At 43.0% G+C, this 21,204-nt stretch overlaps 2 protein-coding genes across 4 annotated transcripts in view; one reads left to right on the top strand and one right to left on the bottom strand.

Moving 5' to 3' along the window:
• Positions 1-9,361, bottom strand: part of TIMP3 (TIMP metallopeptidase inhibitor 3) — a 42,844-nt gene extending 33,483 nt beyond the window's left edge. Inside the window, exon 1 of the mRNA XM_081879543.1 lies at positions 8,887-9,361. Within this exon, the coding sequence (XP_081735669.1) occupies positions 8,887-9,010 (124 nt within the window). The 5' untranslated portion in view covers positions 9,011-9,361. The remainder of the gene's footprint in view (positions 1-8,886) is intronic.
• The window catches only part of SYN3 (synapsin III), a 181,413-nt gene that overhangs the window by 92,938 nt on the left and 67,271 nt on the right, over positions 1-21,204 (top strand). The window lies entirely within an intron of this gene.

The following is a 21,204-nucleotide window of genomic DNA, read 5'->3' as shown; positions in this document are numbered from 1 at the left end:
GATCTGTTACTGGTTGCTAGGGTTGTTTGGGGGATCAGCAGGTATAAAACAGATGCTGTCATATTTTGGGTTCTTGTCCTTGAACTTTTTGAAGTCGTGTGCAGACAGGAAAATCAACTTCAAACAGACTTAGTTCAACTGGGGCAAAACGGACTTATTTCAAACTGTTTGTTTTAATTAAAGCAATTATGAACACATTAAAAAGGGAATGTAAGGCGAGCCTTCCACAGAGAGATGTCTTAAGGAAGTAGGTGATCAGAGCTTTGCTAGGGCAGGCTCAGTATGGAACATGCTGCCTTGAAAATGCCATCTTTGCTTATCCAGTTTTGCTTTTGGAAACACATCTGCATAAAATAAGTTGGGGTGGGTTTTTTACCTTTATGGGAGATTGCAATAGACATGTTTGCAAGTAGAAGGTCCAGGTGTCTCCAATTAAAGGCTCCCAGGTAGCTGGGAAAGCCTCTGCATGAAGGCCTATGGAGGCAGGGGTGCTGTTAGTTGGCAGTAGTTTGCCTGAATGTGCCAGTGGCCTGATTCTGTATTTTGCAGCTTTCTATGTTCCTATTAGGGACGCAGGTGGCGCTGTGGGTTAAACCACAGAGCCTAGGATTTGCCAATCAGAAGGTTGGCAGTTTGAATCCCTGCGATGGGGTGAGCTCCCGTTGCTTGGTCCCTGCTCCTGCCAACCTAGCAGTTCAAAAGCACAAAAGTGCAAGTAGATAAATAGGTACTGCTCCGGCGGGAAGGTAAACGGCGTTTCCGTGCACTGCTCTGGTTCGCCAGAAGCGGCTTAGTCATGCTGGCCACATGACCCGGAAGCTGTACGCCGGCTCCCTCGGCCATTAAAGCGAGATGAGCGCCGCAACCCCAGAGTCGGTCACGACTAGACCTAATGGTCAGGGGTCCCTTTACCTTTACCTATGTTTCTATTTCCTAGATATTCTAAGAGATCTGCTGTTGATTCCATATACTATATTTTATTTTAATCCCACTTCTGTTGCCCATTCTTCACATCACTTTGGAGCAACTCCAACTCCCATCAGTGCCAGCCAACATGGCTGATTGCCACTGATGATGGGAGTTGTGCTCCAGCAACATCTGGGGGACCATAGCTTCTGCAGGCCTGATCAAACCAGTTTTGCCTATTCTCAAGGAACAAGTGCCTCCACATTCACAGTCAGTTTGGAAAATCTCCATGTGTTGCAAGGAGGGACTCCATAAAGGCAAGGTTGGGAAACCTTGATCAGTCCACGGGCCACATTTCCCTCTGGGCAACCTTCTGAGGGCCACATGGCAGAGTTGGGGACAGAGGCAAAAATGGGTGCAGCAACAAGTGTTAATTTTATATTTGCATAATAGGCTAGTTTTCTACACATACACCTATCTATGCTATATTCTGACAGGCAAGAGGCATTATCAGAATTCAAGGACAAAATCCAGTTAGGCAAAAACAGGTTTTCCACACAAATAAATGTATCCTACAAGGCAGTTGCAATTGGTTTCTTGCAATAAGGAAAAAGGATATGAGAAGCTGGTGTAGCTCAAAAGTGAGATGGGAACCAGGAAATCTTTGGTTCAAATCTCATCTCTGTCATGTATTCACTAGGTGGCATTAATGAGATAATAGTGACTTGCTTCACTGGGCTATTGTAAGGATTACTCTCACACACATGTAGGGGAAACAGTGAAGGTTCCCTATGGAGGTAAATAAAACTAGCTAATGAAATCAATAGACATTTATTGTACATACATTGCACACACACTTTCATAGTTAGTCTCATTTAGTATGACAGAAGTCAGTGCCAACTAGGGAGCAGTCAGGGAGAGCACAGAAGAAGGAAATGGAAGAAAACTCTTTCTCAGTTGGAACTAAGAACCCTGAGTCAAAACTAGAACATTTGTCTTTCTGCACATGTTGAGGTTTTGAGGAGTTTACTGCCCACAGGAGATCTGGAGTAAGCATGTGCCGTGGTAACTAGATACTAACAGAACCCTTCAGAATTGCATTATGAAATACTGTAATACACACAATCTTCTATCGCATTTTTGGAAGAAAAACATTTGGACTAGTAACAAATTACAAGCCAAATTCCACAAGGCACCAAGTATTCTCAAATCCCCAGGCCAGCCTCTGTAGCTGTCACTCAACCACTTCTCTTGGCTGCTAAACCAGCCTTCAATAACCTGGTATCTTCCAGATGTTTTACTACAACGTTGCCATGTTGGCTGGGGCTGATGTGAGTTGTAGTCCCAAACATCTGGAGAGCACCAGGTTGGGGAAGGTTGTATCCTTCTCTTCCACAGAATACTTTGCTGTTGAATGGAATAGCCTGTTGTACAGCACTTTGATAGCCTCAGGCTGGGAAGCAGTTTGCCAATTTGTAAAATAAATAAATACCTTGTAACACATCTAAAGACACCAGCTGATTGTGACCCAGAATTCTGCCTGGGAAGTTGGTTGACTAATTAGCTCCTGAAGATTTAACAGAAATATCATTTGAGAGCTTTTTTTTCAGGAAGCAAATAACTCCAAACTAACAGAAGTATGTACATATAATTGGAAGTGCATTAGTGATGGTTGGTGCCCATTAGGAATAGAGGGGCAGAAGGCAAGAATACCAACAGCAGGTGGAGCTAGAGCCAATGGCAATGCAGAGGCAACTAATTTTAGTCCAGTCCCCACCCTTTTCCCTGCTGAGTTTGTAGAACTCACAGAAGTAATTCTGTGAGTAAGGAGGAGGAGGTTGACAGGTAGTTCCACTCCCTGGCAGGCAAGTGGGGCTGGCTAAGGGCAGATGGAGGTTAACTTAAGAAATTAGGAACCTACTTGATCAGGCCAATGGCCATTTGATCCAGCATCCTGTTCTCCACTGAGTACGAGCCTCCACTAGGATTACTTGGGCTCCCTGCTAAACAATGTCAACAGGGGTGCTGAACTGAGTTGCAGGGCAATATAGAAGGGTGTGGTGTCTGCATTATACAACAGCAAACTCATGCAGATGGGGTAAGTCTATTTCAAGAGGAAGAAGAGTTAAGATTTTAGACATCAAAACTCTTGAGATGAACAGGGACCAATAGTATCCACCCATTACATCAGATAATTCCTTGCATAACATGAGACATATGCTCATGCGTTTATTAAAACTGGTTAAGTTTTAGTCAGAAAAGGCTGGGGAAAGGGTGTAGCCGTAGGACATTTTTCTATCTAAGTGTAATTGGGGTGTTGGTAGCAGGTGGAATAGTGAAGTGAGATACTTGTAGCATTTTATCAGAAAGAAGGGAGTGGGGAGGGTCTCTCCAAACATACAGATATGCTGCATTTAGCAATCTGAATAATTCTTGCTTCTCATGCAAAAAAAGGTTTTAAAAAGTGCAACGAAAAGCACAACATGCCTGCTGGAATGATCACAGCTTTGTAAGGGGAGACAAAGCAATTGTCTCCATTATTCCACATACAATAACAAAAAGGGGAATCAAAATGTGTGTCCTTTGAGGGGCAAAAGCAGCAAAGCTATTTTGTCAGGCTCACAGAATACTCTCATGTCATGTCCTCTCTTCTTTTTCAAGCTATCACTACCTTGGGTCCATTAATTTCAATGGGTCTACTCTGAGTCAAACATAGTCGAAGGCAACCCTATGATTAGAAAAATAAGAATCTGAGAGAAACTGAAATTGGCAGTTTCACCCATCCCTACTTCCAAATAAACGCACACAAGACTGGTATAAAACCATAGTGTAAAACCATATAAAGAGCAAACATTGCTTTCTGGCCTATACAGTATTAGACTGTAATGAAGGGTCCCATTTCTGAATGCTCCCTCAGTGAAAGTCCTTCCATATAGGAAATTACCTGTGGTATCATAACTACAACTTTCCTCATTTCCCAGGCATGGTCCCTTCTGATCTTCTTATTGTTCTCTGTAAATCACTGTTTCTATTTTGCCCTATTTAGGACATAATTTAGGAGCAAACAATAATAACTTGTTAGTCAAAATAAGCTGCAAGCATCCAATTAAAAAGCCCAGTCTGAACTTAAATTGGCAATTTCCTGTAGGACAGTTTGGCCCAAATATGGTAGCAAACAAGAGTAAATCTATGATACAATTTAAGATGGCTATGGTGAACCTTAGACTGTCATAACTAGCTCTTGTCCAGTCTGGTACTCCGTTGTGGCAACATGGACTCTCCATAGAGAGTCCCAACTATGGATATATTTTTATTTATGACAGTCCTGTTGCCATCCTAATTTAAGTATGGTTAGAGGAGAGGCAAGATTTTGCTCTGAGGGAGGAGACGACCTTGGCTAGGCTGGATACTTCCTGTTCCTCCCTTGTCTTGCATCCAAAATCACCTTTTCCCTTCCTCTGATGCTGGTGTCACTATGACTCCATAGAACTTGAACTGCCTTTCACCACTTGAACCGCCATCACAACTGCCCTCTTATGCTGTCATACACCAGTACAAAGAAATGAATGAGCTCACCCTAGTACCTGAATTCAAGCAAGTGTGTGTGTGTGTGTGTGTGTGTGTGTGTTTACAAGATGCAAGCATTATCCAGCTCCTTCTGAAACCACATTAGCATTTCCTTTTTTAAAAGAAAAAGAAAACGTTTTCCAGGATGCTTCCTAACCACTTCATTGACTTGCAGAGTCACAGGGACAATGTGAACAGATCTGTCCTGGCAGCCTTTTCTGAAGCACCTGTTCTTGCAGCACTGACTCCTCCCTAAGACATGCATTTTTGCCAGGAATCTGAAGAGCTGTACAGAGTCGCTGCCAAGCCTAAAAAACCTTCTTCTCCCCACTCTATTACACATACACAATTTGTTTTATCAACCAGCATGTAGTTTAGTCTGCCTAAACCCTGCTCTGGTACACTGCTACAAGTCTCCATGGAAACACTTATGTCTTCGTCAGCTAGAAGTTTGGATCCAATTCTTCCTCTTTTGGCTCTTCAGGAGCATGGCAGTGTTTACTAAAGAGATGCTGGCAGGGCTGGTAGTTGACCGAAGGACTTGGCCCTTCACAGACCACAGTGTGCTTCTCAGCATTGTGGATAAGACATGTTTAAAACAAAAAATAGACTCTTAGTATTGGAAATCCTGTTAATCTTCCACTTTATATGCTGTTCTCTAGTGTTTACACTTTGTGGTAAATGTTACACTCTGCCCCAGTTTCAGTTCAGCTTGCAACTAACTCCAATTCTGAAGCTATGATTTAAAAATAAAATGTAGATAATTCAGAATTTGACACTGAATTAGCACAAAGAGTCTGCCTACTAGGAGCTTATTCACACCATCAACAATTAAGAGACTGTGTTATCTTTGAGTCACTAGAATAATTTGTTACTATGGCTGGAGCAGATTCATGCTTCATTTAACAGAGTGAGTTTAAAACACATATCTATTGATATGCCATAAAAAATTCAGGGCTCGTCCCCACTTCTGCTTGTCCCATGCCTAGAAAGTATGAGTTGGAGTGGTTTTCCAGCTCAGCCAGAGGTCCATCTATTCCACACTTCGCTCATCCTGGCAGAACTTGAGTTTGGATTGTTCCCTGTGTCTTGTCCCAACCCCTTTACTGTGAAAGCAAACCCAGCAGTAGAGCTAATCCAAAACATACCGTATTTTTTGCACCATAACACTCACTTTTTTCCTCCAAAAAAGTAAGGGGAAATGTCTGTGCGTGTTATGGAGGGAATGCCTATGGGTGGCATGCCTACGGATTTTCCTCCTCTAAAAACTATGTGCGTGTTATGGTCGGGTGCGTGCTATAGAGCGAAAAATACGGTACTTATTATTTTTCACTTCAGCCAAAATCACGCTTGTTATTCACACTTCCAGATGCACCTTCTCAATTCTACCCTCTTTGCTCCCACGTAAACACCAGTATTTATAGTACGCTGAGAAATCACAGCATTTATGATTAAGAGAACAATACAATCTCATGCATCACAGTACATTAGAAGCACGTGAAAGAGCACACAAATGAGCTTTGAAAGTATTCCCATTTTCAGAAAAATGCAAACCCTCAATGGCAGTGGCCTCTAAATTGATCTGCCTACTCCTACAACACAAAGAAAGGAGCAGCATTAAAAATCTTCCAGTGAACTTTGAGCTGCCCATTTGCAGGATTTTCCAATCTAAAATTATTTAAGTAAAATTGCAACTCTCCCAGCACTTTTTTAACATGCAAAGTTTTTCTTGGCTTTCCATTCCCAACATAGTACCTAAACTAGACATGAATAAATGGACTTGGCTAAAATCTCTAACCCTCGTTCTTTAGTTTTATTTTTTTTTATTTTTAACTTTCAGTGGGAGTTATAGGCTAACTACTTAGAATGACATTCAGAGAGAAAAAAGCAGAGTTTTCCATATCAATCCATATCTATAAAACCTTTTCCATCTCAGCATTCAGGGCCAGCTTTACTAGGAAACAATATGAAGCAGTTACAGCATAGTTTGGAAGAGAGGCCATTTTCCTGCCTCCCTCTTTGTGTGTGTCATGAGAGAGAGAAAGAGAGAGAAAGAGAGAGAGAGAGAGAGAGAGAGAGAGAGAGAGAGAGAGAGAGAGAGAACGCTCCAGTACACAGAAGGAGCATCATTTCACCTTCAGGTGTGAAAAGCTTAAAGTGGAGGTAGTATCACCTCCATGCCTGTTCAGGTCCATGTAAATGCTTTCACCACTTGGTTGCTCCACCAGCATGTTTAGCATACCATGCAAGTAATTCACCCCCCCAAAGGAAGTGGCAGCACTTATGTGGAGTATTAAACATATTGTCAAACCACCACATGGATGGATGCCTTTGCACAGCCACTCACCCTACAGCTATCTGGATCTGCAGTATAAAGGGATCCGCACTACCAGAACGGATCTAGAGAGGGCACCACTTTTATCATACAGCTTTTTGCCTTTCTGTAAAGTGGGAGGGGGGTGTAACCCGCAGCCCTCCAGATGTTGTGAGATTACTGCAATACTCTTCATCATCCTTGATCACTGACCATGTTGGCCGAGGCCAATGAGAGCTGTATTCCAACAACATATGGAGGGCCACATAATCCCCAACTCGGCAGTAAATGTCACTCAGAGATCACAACCTTTGCCTGTTATTATCTGGACATAATGACCGTGGGCATATATACTAGACATGCCATTTTCAAGCTATTTTCAGGAGTAGCCAACGCGGAGCCCCATCAGCCCCAGCCAACATGGTCAATGATTGGGGTCATAGTTAAATAACATTTGGAGGGCACCACATTGGCCACTATCACTATGGGTCAAACTGCAACCATGAGCATCACAAAAGTCTTGGGATGAGCCTCTCATGTAATTGTTCTGGGATAACAGTGCAGCACAAGGAGCTAGGGGACTACTGAGATCCATTTCAAGCCGCTAAGGGGGATGCTAAGCACAGAATTGTCTTGTGAGTATCCAGAAGAAAAAGTTTCAAAACTGTTGCAATAGAGTATGAGAGACCAAGTGTGGCTATATGTGGTCAGTTAATAGCACCACATCAGACGGAGGAGGAGTGCACTGTTACTCCACTGGTTGACTGTAAAAAGTCAGGGTGCTTATGAACTACATATTTCAGAAGGAAAACTACGCAAAGCATTTACAAATGAGCCATTTTAACTTGTTCCTCTCTCCCTTGTGACAATTGTGCATATATACAGAATACACATAGTGATTTCAGAAAGCCAAGTACCACACTTCTTTTGTTTTGATTGCCTGAAAACACAACACAATTTATGAACCTGCCCAGTTCAAATCACACTGCACAGAAAGCCTGCAATGTCTTTTCCTTGACACAGCGCTCAACATTATGAGAATGAGGAGCCCATAAATACAGTTGTGACTAATTGCTGTGAATAACACTATTTTCAAGTTGCTGGGCACAGGCCCTTCGAGAAGGAGAATTTGTCCCGTGTTCTTGTTTTAGTATTTGCTTGACACTAACCCAGCTACTTGAGCAAGTATAAAGGACATTTTGGCTGCACACACACCTTCAGTTTTGTTTTTGTCTATGTAGGAAAGAAGCCAGTTTCACAGTCTGTTACTATAGCCTATAAATCCATGCTGTACTTTTCCTCCCGCCCTAAAAGACTCTGTGATTATGAGAAGCATTGTACCTTAAGGTGTGTTTTTTAAATACTTATCTACAATATTTCTTCAAGAATATGCCAACACAGAGAGAAGTGTAAACATACATCACTGAAATCTAGATCAGTTCTCCCCTTTATTTTTAACTGCATTTCATAGTTTAATTGAAGTCAGGTTGGGTAGAACATCAAAGGATTGGCACATCCGGAAGTGCATTATTCATTCTCCTTCTCTGGAACTGCTGAAATCTATCAAATGTGCTAGGCTCCCTCTGGTATACTCTGAAGCTGCTTTCCTTCCTAATTCTTCCGGAAACTGAGCCCTGACATAATCAGCTCACACTGGATCAGAGAACTTTCTGAATATCACTAAACTTCATAACACCGCAAGCAACCGTGAACTCCACTCGTACAATGTATAAGAAAGAGAGCATACAAGAGAGGAGGAAGAAAAGGAAACGCAGCGGGGAGGTTTGGCTTAGAATTTTGCAAAACCGCCTAGCTCTCTTGCAAAGCAGGTCTGTGTCACTGAGAGTTCCGACACCACGTCTCAGTCAAATGGCTTTGCTTTGAGGCTCCCACCGGTTCAGTACTGTGCAGTGCTTAAAGTTAAAACGATGGGCATCAACACACAGGCACACCTGCGTGCGTTTTCCAAAAGCAACCACCGGTTCTTCAAATCTATGGCACCAGGGAGTTTAAGAAGTCCCCAGGAGCCAATAATGCTGCCCGTTAGCGGCGGGGGGGGGGGGGGGGCAGGACGACTGCAGAGGGAACTGTACACTTACCAATGTCAGAGTTGCAGAAAGCATCCTGAGGATGAATTGGGACGCAGGTACAAGCTTCCACCAGCAAGTCACTCAGGCTCCAGCTGCAGAGCAGCATGAGAAGGCTCAGCACGCACCCGGACATGCTGCTGATGCTCTTGCCCGAACAGTTACTCTCTCACACGGACCGGGAAAGGGTGGAGGGTCTCTGCAAAACTGTTGCGTTTTCTGCAGCCCCCTGCCTCCCTCTTCTACTTTTCGGCGGCGGCGGCGGCGGCGAAGAAGAGACTGCACGCTGGATCTTGCGGGACTTTCTGTTGCTGCGTTTCCTTCCACCCCTTCTCAACAGAAATTCGATTCTCTCCTGCACGAGTTCGAACCCCGCTGAGCGCCTCTCTGCCTTCTCCGCTCTCGGCCGCTGCGGGGAGTTATAGCCTTGATCGCGCCCCTCTCGGGCTCTTGGGGTGCCGCCCCCCGGACCAATCGGAGCCCCGCATTACCTCATCCCTCAGGAAAAGGGGAGCGGCTACCCAAAAAAAAAAAAAAAGCACCACCACTCAACCTCGCTGGAGGCGGGGTCGCAGCAAGGCATTCAGCTCCATATAGGGAATAATGTGTGCGTTCACTGTATGCGCTGGCTGGGGGGCTGCGAACGGGATTTCTGGCAAGAGGAGCCGCCTGGTGCGCGCGGAAAAGGAACGGGGAGGAGGAGAATAGGTTAATCGGGACGTGCTTCTTGCTACCTGTCGCTGCAAAGGAGCCTCCGGCCACCGCCGCCTCATCCCCACCCAACAGGTCGCCAAGAACTGCTGGAAGGAGAGGCTGCCAAGAGGCAGCAGGACTGTCTGTGCGTCCCAAAGACCGAGCCAAGTGGGCACAGAACTGCTCCCAGCTTGCCCTGCGACCATGGGTGCCTGGGGCTGTGAGGGCCACGCAACATGCATGCCCTGGCACCGAAATTCGTGGGTGCCTGGCCTCTTTATGGAGAATTTTCTGGGTGCTCGGGCACCCAGGGCCCCAGGGAGTGGCACCTATGACTGCTCCCATAACTAGTCCACAGTGCTGCCCATCCCACCCCATAGGACATGCTTTGCAAGCCACCCTGGGACATAAGAGCCAAATCCTAGGGGCCAAGGTCCCTTCATCATTATCCCCCCAGTGTAAAATATTTAAGGGGGTCCCAGCTAAGTTGATGGAAACTGACATTCAAATAGTGTGTGTGCACAGCATCTTTTGATTGAATATGTGGAGTGGGGCCCACCTCCCCAGCAATATTTTCAGATTGGCACCCCCTGCTCTGGGAGGCTCTGTGTTTAAAGAAAATTGTTTTAAAGAGATTGTTTATCACTTCTTCCTCCTTTGGGGAGGAAGGTGGGATATTAATCAATAAACAGATAAATAGCTTTTGAATGCCAGTTGCTGGGAATCACAAGTGGTTGAGAGTGCTGATGCACTCATGTCCTGCTTGGAACTCACTCCCCCAGAAGGCAATGGCTGCCACCAACTTGGAGGACTTTAATGGAGGATTAGACAAAGCCATGGATTGCAACGTTACCAACGTATACTGCCCATAAGGACTGTGTTCTGCCTCCACTGTCAGAGGCCCTGTGCTTCTGAGTACCAGTGGCTGGAAATCACATGTGGGCAGCGTACCATTGAGCTCATGTCTCACTTGCGGGCTTCCTGCGGGCACCTGTGTTATGTACTAAGCTTGGATCCTAGAACAATAGGCAAGTAGGATCCTAGAATGCAACAACTGATTGGCTTGCAGGAGAAGACCAATCAGGCTCCAGGAGGAAGTTAATCAGCCTATTAGGCTGGTAGGATTGCAGAATGCAACAACTGATTGGCCTGCAGGAAAAGACCAATCAGGCTCCAGGAGGGAAGCAGAATCAGCCAGTCAGATGGAACTCATTGTGTAAATAATGTATATAAAAGCCTGAGGTTTGGGGGGGCAATTAAATCACTGTTTTACAAGCTGCAAAGAAGAGCATGAAATCACTACAGGACTCCGAGTATATTTCAACCTGGTTGGCCACTGTGAGAACAGGATTGTTGGCTGGACAGGCCATTGGCCTGATCCAATGGGGCTTTTCTTACATTCTTGTGGGGGTTGGACGGAGCACCTGTCTAATTTTGTTTATTTTCCTACGAAACCTATTCTAGCAATCCAAGTCTATGATTTTTTTCTTTTTGTTTTTAAAGAAAAACTCAAGTGGGAATCCCCCATTCATGGTGGATGTTTCACACACCAGGCTTTGACTTAGTTTCCTTCATGTGGAAACTGGATCCTGTCAAAACTGGGCTAATGCAGGTCATCTTAGTCAAACCTGGTTTTCTTTGAAACAGGCTGGAAGCCACAAGAAGAATGGTATATGCTATGTACCAACTTTGGTTCTTTTCGTTTAAATTTAACTCATGTTTACTCCTAAAGCATCCTGGGGACTGAAATATAGTGAAGATGCAAATAATTCTGCTTTGCGATACCTATGACAACCTTACAGCTCAAGGAGTGCCTTGAGAAAATAGCTAAATCCTATATGTGTGGATATGTTCATGGGGTGCAAGCTAATTCTGAATTAGAAATAGTAGAAAGGAATTCCATTTTAAGTGCCTTTTTATCTTTTTATGTAAGGAAAAAGTGCCGCAACACATTAATGTCACATTTCTTTCCTCAATAAACAAATGTGCTAGTGGGGAAATGATGGCATGTTGTCTTGGCTCTGGAAAACCATTATTTGATGTTGAGTTGTGTAATGCTCAAAAAAGTTCCACTCAAAGCCTGTGGGGTCATATGGCAGAGACAGAATCACAGCAAAGGAAACTGTGTCAGATGCAAGATGTAACAAGGCAACCTTATTATCCTGGAAAGACAGGGCAGGGTGATTAATCACATTAGACCACTGTGTGTGATGTCAGAACTCTATTATTGGGATTTAGAAGATTTAGGCATTGCTAGCCCTACATTGTGCTGCTAAAACTGGGGTCACCAACCTTTTATGGCCCACGAGCACATTCGCAAACTCGAGAAACTGCCATAGGCACCACATACCCAAGACCGCAACTGAAGTTTGATTGCAGTGCAGGGGGCTTTTTTCTTTTCTTTTTTGAGGGGGGGACTTTCACAGCTGCATTATCGCAGCATCACCCAAAACGCCACAATTAGGATTTAAGTTTAATATTGTATATGTGTGATAATATAGGCTTTAATATTGTATTTTTACATTGTTCTAACCTGCATTTGGCATTTACAGTGAACGTAAGAAATCTAATAAACCTTAATGAAAATGAGACCAGTCCTTTGAAACTGGCATGATAAGGTGTGTGCTTGATATTGCTCCAGAGGTGCCAGGGTGTGCAGTGAAGGAGCATATAATTTTTTCAGCCTGCCCCAATCTATTAGCTATGGTAACAACAAGAAAAGTTAGCATTATATCCACACTTAATGTTTTGCAATAGGGGCAGGATCAGTCGAGAACAAAATTGCAATTCCCTCTCTGTGTTACCTTTCTGTGTAGACTTTGAACCAATTGCTTAACTCCCAGATCAATTTTCCCCTCTCCAACCTCCTTCAGGAGGATGGAGAAACCCTGTAATTAGAGTGTACCATGTCACATGAAATATATCCTTTGTAAGAAAATTAAAATAGTGCTGTATCATCAAATAATGAAGCCCTAGTTATCTTTGTTCTTGCTCGGATGAGGCTAAGAGGTTGCACCCCAGGATAAAGTAACCCATAGTGCATAATGAGCTCTTATCTGGCCTGCTTAGACTATAATCTGAAACAAGCCTTATATAATTAATTGAAAACCCTCTAGTGCAGTTCTTGGGGATATATATGCTTTGCTATGAAATTGTACAGAGGACATGAAACCTAAAAGATGTGGGGTATTTTTCCCAAGGGGCCACACTTGCCTACTGTTTATCTCAGCTAGGTGCTTGCCCAAGCCCTTTAGAACAATCATAAGCATGTTTACTCAGTCTCCTGCCAAGCTCAGTGAGGCTCCCTTCCAAGTAAGTGTGCTTAAGACAGCTGCCTCAATAATACTCAGTATTTACGTATGTAGTACTTTTAGCATTCAAAGTGCTTCCCATACACTATATTAGGTCACACCCACACCATACATTTAAAGCTCTATTCAACTACTTTCACAGTCAATGTAGAAATCTGGGAACTGTAATTTGTTAAGGGTGCTATCCTCACAGAGCTAAAATTCCCAGCACCCTTAACAAACTACAGTTGCCAGGATTTTCCATGACAGTTAAAGTGGTATAATAGTGCTTTCAATATACGGTGGTGATGGATGTAAATTTATTAATCCTTTAACCCATTCACCCTGGCAAGGGAGACCATCGTTATTTTATTATATTACAGATGAGAGCAGAATACACTTGCCTGCCTATGGCCACCTAGTGGGTTCATAGTGGAGATGAAATTTTTGAATTGTAGACTTTTCCATTCACAGCTCTATCTATGCTATGTTGTAATTAGTACACAGATAAACATAGAGTAAGAAATATGTGTACCTTGCAACTCTCAAAAGGTGATAAGTTATTTCTGAAGTAGGCTGCCAACACTACCAGAGCAGAAGTTTCCTTTAGAACATATTTCCCTTCCCAAGTCAGTTTGGAATGTGTCTGAGAATTATGCTAGAGGGCACTGTGTTCCAAGAGACTGGGGCTTTGGGGATTTATTGGAGAGAAGAAGAAAATATGTTGCTCGTCATTTGAGATCATTAAAGATTCAATTGATCTTTTATTTGCATGGCTCGGGTTTCCAGTGCTTCTTGAGGTCTGCCTTTGCTACATTCCAATTAAGATCCCTCTGTTCTCCATGTGTCAAATTCCCAAGTCCATCTTGGTTGTTCACTCCTGACTTCTCTTCCCAACAAGGAATATCTGAGATGCCATTCCCAAAAGATGCCTGAAGAGGGTGAACTGTCTCTAGACAGGAGCTAAAAAGGCTCTGGTATCTTCAAGACACTATTACTCAATTTTTAAATGGGATTATCAGTTAATAGAAAGGGAGCTCTAGAATCCTAAAGGTAACTGCTTCTGAAACAACAGAACCCTGTGAATGTAATTGTATTGGCAACTGGCCACATTTCTCCACTGCTTGAGTCATCTTATTCATAACTTTCCTGTTCCAGTCTAACACACATAGAATAGACCATGCATACTTCTTTCCCCATCCTATATTGCTTTCACACCCAAAACTAAAGAAAAGCCCATTCTTAACATCAGCATCACACCTCCCCTTCTCTCCTGTTTTCCCCAATGTCAGTGTGCCTCCACAGGCAGAATAAGATAGAAGTCAGAAGCAACTACAGTGGTACCTCGGGTTAAGTACTTAATTCGTTCCAGAGGTCCGTACTTAACCTGAAACTGTTCTTAACCTGAAGCACCACTTTAGCTAATGGGGCCTTGTGCTGCCGCCGCGCCGCCGGAGCACGATTTCTGTTCTCATCCTGAAGCAAAGTTCTTAACCTGAAGCACTATTTCTGGGTTAGCGGAGTCTGTAACCTGAAGCGTATGTAACCCGAGGTACCACTGTATTCACTTTTGGGGGAAATGTAAAGGGGTGCTCTTGGAGACACCGTTGGTAAGGGCTAAATCTCATTGGCATTCTCAACTGGCCATTGAGAATCAAGCTTGATGTTGAATTCTTAGCTCCACTCCTTCATCTACCTGGCTTCTGTTTCTTGGTAACACTGGAGGGTGATGAGAATGCAGGATTCTCATTTTCATACAGCTAGCTAGTTAAAAATTAGCTCTAACCAGCCCCTGCTTACAAACATGCAGACTTGGAAGACATCTGAAGTAAGCCTTGTCTAGGGAATTTTTAAATGTTTGATGTCTTATTGTATTTTAAAATATTTTGTTGGGAACAGTTGAGTGGCTGGGACAACAAAGTCAGACGGGCAACATATAATTAATAATATTATTATTGTTGTTATTTCCTCCCAGTGGCAGAACTTCTGTCAGGAAAAAAAAAATCATGGATATTCTAACCGCTGAGGGGAAGGGTCAAGTCATACAGTATTCACAAATGAGTGCAGCTACAAAAAAATAAAACCCCAAAAAAGCTCAGTTTGGTGAGTGCTGTTTGTGCCATGGACAGTGAGTGGTGCATGAGGCTCTGGGCTAGTTAGTCCAAGTCAGAAAGCAGGCGGAGGATGCTGAGTGGCCAAAGAAAGAAGGGAAAAGGCAGAAATGTGAGAGAGATATTGCCACCCATAAAGGTTTGGCTTAAACAAATCCTCAGTCACTGACCGGGAGCAGGAGAGCTGTTGGTGGGGATGGACTTGGCCTCATAGAACACAACACGGCTGCACTATGTTTTATATCTTGATACAATAACCAACCAAATCCTTGGCTGCAGATCTCTGGTTCTTGCCAGTCGCTTATCCTTTCTATAGTTTGCTGGGGGAAGTAGCTTATGCAGGGCTATGTGCTGTTACAATAGGGGGCTACTGCTTAGTGAGCAAGGAGGGAGAACTCTGGTCGACAGCCATTGTTGGGGAGCAGCTGCAAAGAGGAGATAATCTACTCACCTGTAAACATACCCCTGCTTTCTATAAATACCATGGTCTTACTTGGCTTTATCAGCATGGTTCTATTAGTAGATATCAGCTATAAGTCGTGTGTGTGTGTGTGTGTGTGTCTGTGTGTAATGGTATCCCTTTTTAACAAGCCTTTACTATTATAAGTTTCTACTTATCTCAATTCACTGTGCGTCCACAATGAAGCCTTACGTCAATGTAGCAGTCTATAAATAGTGTTCCCATTTGTCTGAACTTTTTATTATCCGACGGTTTTAAACGTCCTTGCAGAACATTTTTTTTTAAGCATTCAGTAAAAATCAGGCACAACTCACAAGCATGGCATCCAGCTACGGCACTAGCAAAAAGATTAGCTCTTCCTTCCCTGAATTACTAGGTTTGACTATTGCAATATTCTAAACATAGGACTGTATTTATAAAGACATAAGCATGTAGCTTTCTTTAAAAACAAACTATTAAGAAACTGCAAATGGTGTAAAATGTAACCGCCAGAAAGCTGGTAGGATCTATATGGCTCTTATACCAACTGTCTGTTCATCTCTGTGCTTAATTTAAAGTGCTCATCTTAACCTTTAGACCTCTGAGTGGCCTAAGACTAGGTTATCTTTCACTCATGTGAACCTTACAGATAGGTAGCCGTGTTGGTCTGCCATAGTCAAAACCAAATAAAAAAATTCCTTCCAGTAGCACCTTAAAGACCAACTAAGTTAGTTCTTGGCATGAGCTTTCGTGTGCATGCACACTTCTTCAGATACACTGAAACAGAAGTCACCAGACCCTTCTATATAGTGAGAAGGTGGGGAGGGGTATTAGAGAAGAAGCTGCTGAATTGCAACTTATTACCAAACTCAAAACCATGGAGAGACCTGGTCTGAACAGAGACATTGGATTCTTACCTCATTATACATGACAAAGCCATTTTTCACCTTCTCACCCCTTGCTTTTTCCTGCAAGACCTATTGCAGTCGTTAAGAGTCGTCAACAGGCTCATCACAGCTATCTGTCAATCACCCAATCCCACCACCCTTCTGAATAATACCCCTCCCCACCTTCTCACTATATAGAAGGGTCTGATGACTTCTGTTTCAGTGTATCATGTGAACCTGCTTGAGTCCTAGGATTGGTTTTAGACTCTGCTCTCTCACCACCTACAGTGGCTATTGATTGGCAGGTATAAGAGGCAGGGCCCTCTCAGTAGTGGCCCCACAGTTCCAGAACTCCCAAGAGAGAGACCCAGGCAAATTTTGAAAAACTTTTTATTCTGACAGTACATTCTATTTGATTTCTGATGTTTTAAGGGAGGGGGGAAATGTGCTTGTTTTATTTAATTAATTACATCCTGCCCTTCAGAACAACCTTCCAAGGTGCCTTACGAAAACAAGATAAAATGCAAATAAAACTCAAATGGCATCATCATTAATACATTTTAATGCATTTTAAAATTTGGGGAGATAAAAGTCTTTTCCTGGGGGCTTGAAAAGATAATAACGTTAGCATCAGGTGGGCCTCTCTGGGAAAGTCCTGGGTGAAGACATAGCTTTTCGCAAGGGCCTTTGACTGAATTATCTTTTGCTGGCTTAAATTCAGCATTTGGAAGACTCCTCTGTCATTCTGAATTTTGTGAAATTTATTTTAGCTTTTTATGGTTTCTCTTTTGATTTTTTTTAAATTGGGCTTAATTCTGGGCTGACTATTTGTTTTTATACCGTGTTATTATTATCTTATTTGTTAGTTGCCTTAGGTTCCTTCCAAGAATTGGGTGGGATAGAATTTTTAAAAAACAGATAAAAATATGAAGTGCAACCTCTGAGAAGGCACTTTCTCTGGTCTCCACCCGCCTCCCTTCAAATGGTGGGGGACCTGGAGGAGAGCCTCTCAATGTACAGGCATATTGGTATAGGAGCAGGCCTTCCTTCAGCTACCTGCATCCTAAGCCATGTAGTGCTTTAAGCATGTACTTAAAAATGGACCAGAATACAGTGTTCCAAACGACTGGTCCCAGTCAGCAGTCTGGCAGAAGCTTTCTTTGAACCAAGTATTTGAACTTTCTTCAAAGGTGTTGCTGTGAGCCTTTCTTCCAGGATATTTATTTTTGGGGATTTGGGAGCAACTTTGATTATTTGAAACAAATAACTAGACAACTGATCGTCGTTACCAGTGCAATGCCAAAATGTGCATCCTCTAAGAACTTGCTTTTAACCCACCTAAGGCTTGAGGCTGTCTTTCTCTGCTATATGCCAGCTAGTAACTAAGCCCCATGTTTTCAGTGGCAGGAAGCAGACACCTTCTTGCTGAAATGAAGCTGTTTCCCCTCAGCTCAACTATAGAACTCCCCTTGCCTCACACTGTGCCCTGGCGTCAGAAATCCCGCTGTAACCATTTCAGGCTACATTTAAAGCAGGAGTCATACCTTTCGTTGATTCTCTAACACAAGGATCTAATTCTCTGTACTCTTACAAGACACCTTTTCTGAGACGTTAAAAAGCCATTTGTGTTTGTGAGCTACAATTTATTTGCACTTAGAAAGGCTGAGAATAAAGCCTCCATAAATTCCTTCCTTGTGTCGGCGTTCTTCATACATTATGCTTAGGGAGAAAATTGCTTCCTTGTGGTTTCTTTGAAAGCTGCATCTATGGCTCTTTCTAACTCCTCAACATGCATATAACATTTCAACAACTTCTCAACTTCTTCTAGGAGGTTAGAGAGGAGTCAATCCACCTTCCTGTCTGCTTGTCAGAGGCAGGTGGGTCTGCACCATTTCCCCATGCTTCACATTACAGATAAATTATGTAGATAGAATTCCTAATTTTTTCTAGTTACTCTCATCCCAGAAGGATCTTACATGAAAAGTTATGGAGGACACGAGCACTTGACCCGAGATTAGAATGCTGTTAACAACACATCGGCAAAACCAAAATTCATTCCAAGTCAGTCAGGCTTAGGGCTTAACCCATATCTATTGCTTATCATCAGTCTCTCCAATAGCACACTTAAGGGGTTGTGTGCCTATCAGTTTGGGAGGGAAATGGGGACACCAAAAATAAGTTAGCAGTTTTTATGTGCTTGGGGGCTCCCTGAGACCTAAGAAGTCCCTACAGTGTCACCTTTTTGCTTCCAAATTGACACTAAGATACTGTTTAGAAGTTATCTGGTTGTGCTACAGAGCACACATTGAGGGGCTGCCTAGCTGCTGAGATGAATGGAGTTCTGCTTGTAACAAAGTTGGCATGGTTTCAGAAGCCCCTTATTTGGGAAATCCTCTGGTGTGTAAAGGAGGTTTTGTTGCTTATCTTCAGTGGTAGAAGAGCTGCTTTGCAAAGCAATAGTCAGCTACACTATCACTGGGAAATTCCTTTATACACTAGGTCAATTGCAGTTTCATCTTAAGAAATCTCAACCAGGAGCGAAATAGCTTTCATATATAGGATACTATCAAACAGAGAACTGTCCTCTTGAATGAGAGGGCAGTCCTTTGTAAAGTACATGGCCAACCTTGGGCTATTTACTAGTCTTCATGGGCTTCACCGAAGCATACAGTTTGCCACTGTGGGAAAGAGGATGCTGGTCCAGTCTAGGTTCTTAGTACTGGAGACCCCATTTTTCAGCCTAGCACACAAGTCCCCAATGAAAAGCCTTGGGAATGGTGATGAGAGCTAGTCCAACCACCCATTCCCCTTCTTTTTCTTTGATCCTCCTTTTCATTCCGGGAGAGCCAGTTTCAACTTCAAGTGTTTACCATTCAATTCTGAAAGGCATTAGTAGATTTTTAAAAATGAAACAAACAGATTTCAGAAAAATGAGGTACTTCAGAAAGGCAACAGGGAGTGGAATTCTCTGTGCTTTTGTGTCTGGCATTGAATAAGGGATAGAGTGGTTAAAAATCAAAATTACCTCCCCCCCCCCAATTGTTCCTTTGTGTGAACCAGCTCCTGGCTTATGCAATGCACTGCAATTAAAATGTCTGGAATGCTTCGCATTTTTAAGGGTACTTTAAAGCAGCTCAGTGGCATTGTGGCTGCATGCTGGTGGAGTTCAGGAGCAGATGTAGCTGTAATTGCGGTTGAAGTGTCTTATTGGCATATCTTGAAAGAGATGCTGTCGGATACACTAAGACGAACAGGGCATGAATGATATTTGAAGAAGTGTGTTGGTATCTGTCTTTCACATTCTGACATTCTTCCAAGGAACATACAACATACAAGGAATGAATCCTTATGTAGGAGAAAGGGCAGGGAAGGTAGCAGCAGGCTCAGGGAAACCCCAAAGTTTGCAGAAGTACAAAAATATATTTCGAGAGGAAAAAGGAACCCTAAGGGCGGGGGCGGGAACCCAAAACAGCCCAATAAGGATTAGGAATGGGAGAGAAACACATTTAAAGGCAAATGTACTGAATTTGTGCTTTTTGAAACAAAACACAAATTGAAACACGGTCATCCCTTGAAATTCACATTTCTCCAAATTTTGCAATGCAGCTCTCCAGACAGGTAATGTGTGCAACAATGCATTCACTGGGGGAAAGTTCCTCTTTCAACAGTTTGCATCCAGTCACCACAGGAAACTGAGCCTTCAGTAATCTGCTGGCAGTTCTCCATATAAGATCAACCTTCTGTGTACATGTATGAGTGGATTTGCTTTAAGCTGTACTATCTATTTCCTGATAGCCCAAAGTAAAAAAAAGCATACCTCATCATGTCCCACTTCCAGTACAAAAAGGCCATCCCTTCCAATACAGATCCACAGTCAATCTAATTTCTGAAGTGGGTAGTTAAATTCTAGTGCTGTTGATGCAAATATATCAAGGCTTCTGTTTCCTCAGTGTTGTGGAATTTTCCCTCATACATTTTTCAAGCATAGTCTTAGAAAGTTGACAAGAGGGTGGCAGATATATGGCCCGAAGCACAGATTGTCTCACTCATCCCAACCCCCGCTGTTCTTACATCAAGAGTAGTAAATTCTTCAAGAGAAAACTGAAAACCCATTACTTTGAGCTTCAAATATTCCATATTAATGCCAGAAGTTGGAGGACCTGCTGTATGTTCCACACTTACATGCTGAAATCCTTTCTCAATTTCAGAACTGAATATTGGTAGGTTCTCAGATCATAGATATTTCTGGACTTATGGTGGTTGGTTGTTTTGGACTCCTAGATAGAATTTTTAGTTTACCAGCTCAAAGGCACCAAAGGGAGCTATGGCAGAGTTTCAGGACTTCCATTCCTTATAAAAAAAATGTCTGTAATCGTAACATCTTCTTGGCAGATAGTAATACTGTATAACTATGGTACAAAATTAAAAAATGCAGGGATGGGGAACCTCAGACCCAGGGGTCATATGTGGCCCTCCAAATTCTCTATCTGACCCTTGGGACTCCCTCCATACCACACCCCTTCCCAGCTACAGCCTGTTTGTATTTTTGCGTACAAATTATAAAAAGGAGTGCGTCCCACACTGCCAAAAGCAAAAGATATGAAATTTCAACCCGATATTTTTCCAACATTTGTGCCAATGAGGAAGGCTCATAGGAACCATGATTATTCCATGCTGAATAGAGCAATTAGAGTTGTGCAGTACATATCCCATTCTCTCCCCCAAGTTATGCCTCTCACCAGCCATATTTTGAACCTTCTCTTGATGTTTTTGCCTCACTGGAATGTGTCCTTGAACTCTGATAATGCCTCTTGCTTGCCTGGATGGGGTCTAGAGAGAGGTATGAGTGTATGTTGTAATTGCCCTACTGTATAAAAGTGCAATTTCCATTTCTTGGTCCATCCATTTTT

Source organism: Podarcis erhardii (assembly GCF_964252035.2).
Source record: "Podarcis erhardii genome assembly, chromosome: 10".
NCBI lineage: Eukaryota > Metazoa > Chordata > Lepidosauria > Squamata > Lacertidae > Podarcis > Podarcis erhardii.
This window is presented reverse-complemented; position numbering and strand designations above follow the sequence as displayed.